The following is a 10,295-nucleotide window of genomic DNA, read 5'->3' as shown; positions in this document are numbered from 1 at the left end:
TTAGGCATCTTTCCAAAAAAAACTTCATACTAATAGAGTGTATTCTCACTTATAAGTAATTCTTTATTTCCTTATTCCATGCTCTCACTTATAAGGAATCCTTCACTTCCTTATTCTTTTATGTGAGACTTAAGTTACATACGCTATAAGTTGATTCTACTATATTAATATAAGGAACATATGTATTAAGTAATGCCATTCAATTAATTTCTAAGATGACAATCATGACATACAACTACACAAGTGATACAGCATCAACAATATAAATCACATGAGGTACATAGTACTACCTCTGTTTCTTTTTAGTTGACACATATTTCTTTTTAGGAAGTTTTTTTTTTTTATTTGTCACAGTTTCCTTTTGGGGTAAATTTTTTTACCTTATATTTACAAGCTACCCCACTTGCTTTTTCATTCTCTCTCACTCTCTCTCCTCTCCTTAATATATGTGTGCCTAAATCAAACGCGTCAACTAAATAGAAACGAAAGAAGTATTAGTTAGGAGTTTATGACAAAGTAAATTGGTGAGAGAAATTGGAACATCAATGAGTCAATAAATAAGGGACATTTAAAATGCTTTAAATATAAGAAGTACAATCCCTTTTGCATGCACCCGGTGTACAATATTTTTACTGTACATCGAACCTTTTGCGAAAAGTGACCCTTTTTTTGTACAAAAGTGACCCTTTTTCTTCTACAAAAGTGCTCCATATTTTCACAAAAGTGAACCTTTTTTTCACAAAAGTGACCATTTTCTTCTCAAAAGTGACCCCTTTTTTTACATAAAAATAACCATTTTTTTACAAAAGTGATTTTGTTTTTTCACAAAAGTGACCCTTTTTTTGACAAAAGTAACCCTTTTTCTTCATAAAAGTGACCTTTTTTCACAAAAGTAATTAAACTACATATGCAAAACAGAGTATCAAAATTAACGAAACAAACACAAAAATTAACAATAGTCATGAAAAAACTATACAATCACTCAAACAAATCAAAAGTCACCGCCGGAACCACCGTTAGCGACGCCGATCGCGTTGAAACCATTGCTAATTCCACCATTTCCGACCATCTCACCGAGCAAAGCGACGAAAAATTTACAAAAAAAAAAAGTACAAACACTAACCTAGAGCAGAAACATCAACATCATCAATTATCACCAGAAACTAGAGGAGAGAGGAAAAACAAAAGAAGATGAGAAGTAAAGGAGAGAGAAAAACAAAAGAAGATGAGAACTAGAGGAGAGAGAAAAAACAGAGAAAAAGAAGATTGAAGAAGAAAGAGAATCTGTTGAATAAAGAGGAGAGAGAAAATAAGATTTCATTTTTTCCTTGCCAAAATTGGGCCACCAAACTCACGCTTCCTTTTGATTTTCACTAAAATAGTGAACACCCGGTTTAATGAAAAGTTTTCACTTCCATTTTTCACTAGTGAGTATTTTTCCTTGTGTACTCAATTTTCTTGGTTTCTCTCCACATTAAACAACATTGTGCACGATACACAAATGATCCTTTTACGTTTTGAAGTGACTAATTTTAAGTAGTTATGTTGGAGTTACTGATTTTTGTCTTTATTTTTTAAGTTTTAGCAACGAAAAACATACCAAAAAGGTAATTCAAAATTAATAACATAGTTTTTAATAACATAAAATTACATTATAAGAACAACTTCAATAGTAAGTTAATTGTTAAATTAGCTTGTCATGCTACATATAATTTCAAGCTAACTTTCTTTATAGCGCTTTTGTGCTCCAATGGTTAGCTATTAGCTTGCTAATTAAATAAGCTTGACTTTCTCAATTAGTCAAGCTAGTAGCTAGAGACTTTTGAAAATTGCAAGCAAATCCCTAACTACAACCATTAGAGTTGCTCTAAGTCGTTGATGCATAAGTGACCCTTTTACATATACTTTAAAAGTATTATCACATTTTACAACAAAGGGCCTTTTTACATTTACTTAATTTCAGTTCAGTTCAGTTCAGTTCTAATCAGTTCAGTATAGCTCCAATCAATTCAGTTCAATTCAGTTCCGCTCCTAATTTCCCCCTCTCATAAAATATTCATTTCAGCTCAGTTCAGTTCAGCTCCAATCAGTTCAATTCAGTTCAGCTTAGTTCAGTAAATGTGAACAGGCCCAAAGAGTAGCTAAAAATCATTAAACATATAGATTTCAGCAATATACTTGTAAAGTTTTTAATGTATTTTATTTTAGTTTTGACAAGTGGAACTGTGAACAAAATCAAACACTATTTGAAAATCTAGAACAAAAACTACCATTCACGAGCACAGGTGGCCAACTAATGAGTCGGAGCAACTCAGGATCGTGGAACCTTCCTAATACAATAGATCCATATGAAATTGTGTACTCTCAAATTTTTGAATAACTTTTACAAAGTACTAGTATTAATATTACTTTTTTTTTTTTTTTCACATGCAACTCTTTATACAACTCTTACAATTTAATTTTATTCCAACATTGACAAGTTAAACACATTAAAAGTGAAGGGGATCCCCACCCTTAAAGAATCCCTAGTATCGATTTTGATTAGCTCGTTAACTATACCAGGTACATAATCACCAATCAGATACAAGTTAATTTTACCATTTTGTCAAGGGACTATTTTTACCCTTGGCCCTTATGAAAATAGTGCTACCCCTCATAAAGAGGAGAAAGAGTATCTAGAGAAAAAGAGGTGGTCGGAGAGGTAGGGCGTTGGGAGGGGTTTGACCTCTGTTGAGTGCTGACCACTTCTCACATTTTACAGATGACTTCTCTTCCTTTTTATTTAACCAAATTTCTTCTTTCTTTCTCTCTCCTACTAACCACCTTCTTCCTGTCTGTCCTAATTATCAAATCAAACCTCCTATAAAATTCCCCATTTTCCCATTTACAGGTTTTCCACATTTTCATTACCTCATTTCCAGACTTTTTATTTTTCTTTCTTCTAGAAAAAGAGACATTAATTTTTCTGGGTATTTTCATCTAAATTTCAACAATTTTTTTGATTATTTATTGGGGGGAAGAATTCCAGGTTGTTATTTCGAGATCCACATTTCTTCTTGTACAAATATTCTTTAATCTTTATTCCATTCAATTATCTTTGCTTCCCTTCAAAATCAATATAAATTATTTTGCCGGGAATTTCTTAAAATTCAAAACCCTTTTCAATTGCTCGAATTCATATCTTTCTGGGTTTTCGATTTCCTAAGTTGGGGTTTTTTGTTGGATCATTTTGACCCAAAATTGTTGAATTTTTCTGGGTATTTCTAATTTTGTTGATCATAAATGGGGAATTGCTGTATTAGGCCAAATGGGGGTGAAGAAGTTGAGAAAAAAAGAGGGAAAAAAACGAGGGAAAACCCATTTGCAACTGAATATAAATATGGAGGTTCAAAATTGGTAGTTTTGAAAGAACCAACAGGAAATAATATTGAGGAGAATTATGAACTAGGTAGAGAACTTGGTAGAGGTGAATTTGGTATAACATATTTATGTACTGATAAATTAACTGCTGAAGTTTATGCTTGTAAAAAGATTTCGAAAAAGAAGCTTAGAACTGCAATTGATATTGAGGATGTTAGGAGGGAAGTTGAGATTATGAGGCATATGCCTAAACACCCTAATATTGTGACCCTTAAGGATACTTATGAGGATGATTATGCTGTCCATTTAGTCATGGAATTGTGTGAGGGAGGCGAGTTGTTTGATCGAATCGTTTCGAGGGGCCATTATACTGAAAGGGCGGCTGCCATTGTTATGAGAACCATTGTTGAAGTTGTTCAGGTGAAAATTTGTTGCAACTTTGAATTTTATGCTATAGTTTTTTGAATTTTGATCATGGTATATTGTATGCTTTCTTTTATGTATTTGTGAATGAGAGGGTTTGAGCTAGGAATTTGATCTTTTATTGGTAGTTTAGACTTTTCAAATTTGGTTTAGAATGACATGCTGCATATGTTGATTATGGTTTTTGTCTTTTTGATGAACTTAAATTCAAGTAAAAATGAAGAATGTTTGATGTTAAAAATATATGGCTAATATTGATGAATTGACAATTATGATGCTTGTACAATCTATATAATGTTTAATTGTTTATCAATGCGTTTTGATCACTAGATCATCTAGTTTGAAGACTCCTTGTTTAGAATTATTAGACTTCCAAAATATAGAGGACTTCTTGATTAAAGTTGACCATCATGTGTATCGAGTTTTTGAAGACTTCTTGTTTAATTAGTCTGTGAGATAGAAAGGGAGAAAGTTTTGATGTTTTGTAGTAATTTAATACTGCATAATCTATTGATCATCAAGTGGATTGACCTCTTGAATTTGGCTAATTGTTATCAACTCTAATATGTTTATGATATTATAATACAGGCATGCCATAAGCACGGTGTGATGCATCGTGACCTGAAACCTGAGAACTTCCTTTTCGGAAATAAGAAGGAAACAGCCCCTCTGAAAGCAATTGACTTTGGGCTCTCGGTATTCTTCACTCCCGGAGAAAGATTTAACGAAATTGTGGGGAGCCCGTACTATATGGCCCCTGAAGTTCTTAAAAGGAATTACGGCCCTGAAGTAGACATTTGGAGTGCCGGAGTTATCCTTTACATTTTGCTATGTGGTGTTCCACCTTTTTGGGCAGGTTGGAAACAGAATCGATACTCGATTTTCTTATTTCAAGCTTATTGCTACTATAGGAAATTGTCTAATTTTTTCGTATGAATTTTGTTGTTCACCAGAAACTGAGCAAGGAGTAGCACAAGCAATTATTAGGTCCGTATTAGATTTCAAGAGAGATCCTTGGCCTAGAGTTTCCGATAATGCAAAAGATCTTGTGAAAAAGATGCTTGACCCTGATCCTGCTCGCCGACTTACTGCTCAGCAAGTTTTAGGTAATGTCTCAAATCCATTCTTAGTCATCTAAAACATGTTTCTTCTTAATGCCTTGCACTTATCAGCTACATATAAATCTTTCAATTGAGATCAATGTGATAACCTAAACCTTTGCAATTCTTGTTGCAGATCATCCTTGGTTGCAGAACATCAAAAAGGCTCCTAATGTTTCTTTGGGCGAAACAGTGAAAGCTAGACTTAAACAGTTTTCTGTGATGAATAAGCTCAAGAAAAGAGCTTTAAGGGTAATGCTACTACTGAATGAAACATGACATTTCACATATATGATCAAGATTCTTTCTTAAGACATTTGTTTAATTGTTTATATACTAACTGATCAAATTACTCTGAATAATTACAGGTTATTGCTGAGCATTTGTCAGTGGAGGAAGTTGCTGGAATCAAGGAAGGATTCGCATTGATGGACACCGGGAAGAGAGGAAAAATTGGAATTGATGAATTAAAATCCGGATTGCATAAGCTTGGTCATCAGATTTCAGAAGCGGATCTCCACATTCTAATGGATGCTGTAAGTACTGTAATTCTTCTTGCTTAAAGTTTTTGGCCTAATTAATAACCTTGCACCATGCACACATTTCTCTAGTCCCTCTAAAATTTTACATCAGAAGCATTTCTAGACTCAACACTTCAGTCACAACTATTACATTTGAAATTTCCCATTTCTATGCATCATTTACATGTTATTGTTATACTCATTGGACAAATATCATGCATATCATGCAGGGTGATGTAGATAAAGATGGATTCTTGAATTATGGAGAGTTTGTAGCAATAGCTGTTCATCTAAGGAAAATGGGCAATGATGAGCATTTGCAGAAAGCCTTCTTATTTTTTGATCAGAATAAAAACGGATATATCGAGATAGAGGAGTTGAGGCATTCTCTAGCTGACGAGCTTGATGACAATAGCGAAGAAGTTATAAATGCCATTATGAGAGACGTCGATACAGATAAGGTTTGTGATTGTGTTCAATCTTTTTAGTAGAAAACAGCAGCAAGAATATTAAAATGCTTAATCAGTAAGAATCATTGGTTAAATCTTTTGCTGTCATGAATGTAGGATGGACGAATAAGTTATGAAGAGTTTGCTGCAATGATGAAAGCTGGAACAGATTGGAGGAAAGCCTCAAGACAGTATTCACGAGAACGATTTAATAATCTCAGCTTGAAGTTAATTAAAGATGGTTCATTACAATCGGCTAATGAGGGAAGATAACCCTTGGTGTGATTATTAGAAGAGCTTTTGGTTTTCTTCAAGCTCTTTCATTCTTGTTAGTGTTGTTTTGCTTTCATGAATTGAGATCCCCTCTGTTTTTGGAAGATCGCGATAAGCCCTTATGAAGCATAGGGCGTGCCTGACATACAAAATATATGTTTTGGTGTTCTCAATTTTTTGTGGAAGAGAATATCGAGTGAGCGTTTTTCTTCTTCTTTTCCTCATTTTTCTTGTAAGGGGGGAGGGAGGAGATTGTGCTGAAAGTGTTATACATGCAAATTCGAAAAAAATCTCCATTTTTTTTGGTGTAAATCAGTAAATACATGTAATTTCTCAAAAATCACAAAGCATAAATTCATAATCCTGATTTTTACAGGTTAAATGATATTTATTGTCCCATACTTGTGTAGATGTTCTAGTTATATAGAAATGTCAATTATTTCATTTTGTTTAAATAGATTTGATGAAGCAACAGGAAATCTTCAACAGCACACACAAGATCTGGCATTGTGCAGTTGGAATTATGAAATTGACAAAGATATGTTGAAATTGTAATATAAACGTGTTGGCTCGCCATTGGCGATACCGCTATATATTAATCATATTGCATTACTTGTTTATTATATTGTTGAGTTTCAATTATGGTGCACATGTAAATTGTAGCACATTAGAGTAGAATAAATATGGGATTGATAATCTATTATAATGATCTGTTCAAGTTTAGACTTTGGAGGGTTACTCTTTTTGACTAATGGTTTAGGGATAGGACTCCACTTGAGCTTTTGTAACTTGTAAGTCATCCCAACTTTTCTCTTTTGTGAGTACGCTTCAAGGTTGGCTTCTTTATTATAATTACACTTGTATATTTTTAGGCATTTACATCCAACTGTACAATAAAGTTGACATTTCTTTAAAAATAAAAAAGTTTTATTTTATTTTATTATGGAGCTTTTTAGACTACGACTAATGTGGATTTGAGGTGTGTTGATTCTTAAGTAGAGAAATAGTCTCTTTTTCGATGTAATTGCATCCTTAAGGTGTCTTATAAAATTAGTACTTAACGAGGTAATCAAAGTATGTGGCGATCTTTGGTATCACTTATTCATGAAACTTTGTTGATGACTACCAAGCCTAAGAAAGGAATTTAACTTTTGGTGACTACTTGACTGCAATTCGATATACAGTAGCAACTTTTATGTACAACTTAACTGTGACAGTCAAGCATGCTTAAATGCAATTCTAGCAATTTAAAGGACCTCTATATTATAACTTTATAAGTAAACCTTTTCACTACATTGAGTATGGATGCATCTTCATGATTTTTGTCAAAAAAAGCATAGTAAAAAGAATGTGAAGAACTGCTTTACACCTAGTTGTTGTGTGAGTACTCCTGTATCCATCTCACTAACATCTTGTTTCTTTGGGGAATTTAATCCATCTTTCTACTAGAGTTGCTTTCAAATCCGATTCTGGATTCTAGAGAACGAATAAAATAGCTCTATATAACTGTATTGCTTGTAGTACCTTAAATAATTTTGGTGATCGATATGAGATGTGTAGACACCTCAAGAGATTATGACGACACTTCAATAATTAGAATTGCGGAGGTAAAAATTTAATAATTCTTGAGAATAGCAACACTAGTGAGTAGCTCGGGCATTGTCCCGAGATACTACTTTTATAGTTGTGTAAGTGCTAATTTTTAAGAGAATTTAATAGTGCGTATGTAGTATGTATATTCAATATTTTTATAGTATGTGCATCAAAAAAATATTTTTAAAGTATAATATTATTTAGTGTGCAGCATTAAAGCATAATCGACTATTCGCCTAGATGGTTAAACAGTAACATTTCTTCAAAGAGGTAAGGGTTTAAACCTTCTCATCCATATACTTTTTTCCAGACATTTTAAGAACACCTTTTAATATATTAGTATAGATTTCAACCCTTGACATCACGTTAGATGGGATGAAATAAAGGGCAACTAGCTAGTCGGTTGGCATTATGAGAGTAATAATTATGATCATAATATTGGCCAAGACTCATAACAAGAGACCACAACCTAGCTAGACAACGTATAAGGAAGGGTTGCAAGCTAAGGAAGTGGGGACAAGACATTCATTTGAAGGGCATGCATTAAGGTTGGAAAGAGCACTTTGCTTAATAAGGAAATTTTACGGACAACTATCATTTAAATGATCACTTTTGAGAACAACTACCATTCAAAATTTTCTTTTGAAAAATCTACCACAAAATCACAAAAAAGTTTGAGTAGCACTACCACATTTATTGTTTCTAGAGAGAATCTTTGTTTTTGGGGCATATTTTATAAAATTTCCCTCAAAAAACCCAAATAAAATGACAATATTGCACTACATTAACCCTTAATTGGATTATACACTTCGATTTCCCCAAATCCTCCAATTTCGTAAAGCCCTAAATTCAATTTTTTGACCATAAATCCTAATTTTAAGATTTAATTAAGAAATTAATAAACTATAATGCAAATTAAAGATAATTGACCTATAGTTGTGTATTACTAACAAAATATTTTGTTTTCTATACCACAATTGATTGAAATTTTATAAACTAGGCATTTTCAACCGGAAACTATGCCGGAAAATAAAACGTGGTAGTGCTACTCAAAGTTTTTGTGACTTTGTGGTAGTTTTTTTTAAAAGAAAATTTTAAATGGTAGTTGTTCTCAAAAGTAATCATTTAGGGTTCGTTTGGCATTGTTGTGGTTTTCTATTTTTTGGTTTTTTGTTATATGAAAGTATATGATATATGCCACATAATGAATCAAAAATTATGTAAACTTATTAAAATCTTAATATTTTTGAAAACTGACAACAAAAAAGTGGAAACTCTTTTTTCTTGTTTCCTGTTTTTGGTTTTTAGTTTTGAAAAAAACAGAAAACTAAAAACCAAAAATGATGCCAAACAAGCCCTTAAATGACAGTTGTTAGCAAAATTTTCGCTTAATAATTATCCTCACAAAAGAATCTAGTAATGAGCAAAAAATACAGTTGAACCTAAATTTGCAGCACCGGTGACCTTACGAATACGTTCAATGGATGTCATCTATCTTAATTGTTGATCTTGTGGGATATTAATGGTCAATATATCAACGTCATTTACGATGCACTAAATGAAATAATGAATTGTAGGCAATGTTGATGTTGTCTTTGATGTACCTCAAAAGACCAATAATTATGGGCTTTATAGCCTTGTAAGTTGTAACTATTGAAATCTTGGCCTAATGTTTAGTTGTTATCGACCAACACCTTTTAGTATTATGTGCACCATGGTGCACCTAGAAATAGGTGCATCAGGCCCAATCTGCACCAAATAAAGAAAGCTCAGATGAAAAAGGCCACATGGAGTTTAATTTTTTAAAAAAAACTAAATGTTCCTCCTCTCTATCAGCCATATATTTTTTTTATTTCATTTCAAAAAATTTATCTCTCCTTTCATAAATTAAAAACCTTCTTCAATTATTTCTTTTTGTATTTTCTCTCTCCTCTCACCATTTTTCTCTCTCTCTCTAAAAACTGCAATCCACCATGACAAAAGACGAATAACACACGAAAACATCACTTAAAAATTGAACAAATTATAAAATTGAAACAATAGTCTACTGTATAATTGTCTTTTTGATTTTTTTTCCTTAAATTTTTTAATTTTTTTTTATAGAAAATCCAAACTAAATTATCTACTCTTACTGAAGAGATGTGTAAGTAATTTATTGTTCAAATTAGCTACTTGAAACTTCTGATCAAACACAAGAAGCAAAAGAAAAGCCCCTAAAAACTTCTTATAAGACAATAGAAGCAACAAAAAAGCCCCAAAAAACTTCTGATAACATAAAAACCTCAAAAACCTCTGAACCCTTTATATAAACTTTTGAACCCCAATTACAAACTATTGAACACCCTACAAAACCTCTGAACCCCTTATATAAACTTTTGAACCCCAATTACAAACCACTGAACACCTTACAAAAACCTCTAAACCCCTTCCAAAAACTTTTGAACTCCAACTACAAATCATTGAACCCCCAACGAAAACCTTTGAACCCCCTACAAAAACTTTTGAACCCCAACTACAAACCACTGAACACCATACGAAAACTTTTGAAACCCCCTACAAAAACTTTTGAACTCCAA

At 32.6% G+C, this 10,295-nt stretch overlaps 1 protein-coding gene across 1 annotated transcript; it reads left to right on the top strand.

Annotated features, from left to right (window-relative positions):
• Nucleotides 1-2,740: 2,740 nt before the first annotated feature.
• On the top strand, nt 2,741-6,438 carry LOC145609206 (calcium-dependent protein kinase 20-like). The gene is made up of 7 exons (XM_081664749.1): nt 2,741-3,780; nt 4,372-4,639; nt 4,737-4,889; nt 5,020-5,135; nt 5,252-5,419; nt 5,635-5,865; nt 5,971-6,438. The coding sequence occupies exons 1-7, from the start codon at nt 3,283-3,285 to the stop codon at nt 6,124-6,126; spliced, it is 1,590 nt and encodes a 529-aa protein (XP_081520875.1). The 5' UTR covers nt 2,741-3,282; the 3' UTR covers nt 6,127-6,438.
• Nucleotides 6,439-10,295: the final 3,857 nt, after the last annotated feature.

Source organism: Chenopodium album, chromosome 23, assembly GCF_948465745.1.
Source record: "Chenopodium album chromosome 23, dcCheAlbu1.1, whole genome shotgun sequence".
In the NCBI taxonomy this organism is placed as follows: Eukaryota; Viridiplantae; Streptophyta; class Magnoliopsida; order Caryophyllales; family Amaranthaceae; genus Chenopodium; species Chenopodium album.
The sequence above is the reverse complement of the archived record's forward strand: the minus strand, read 5'-3'. Positions and strand labels throughout refer to the sequence as shown.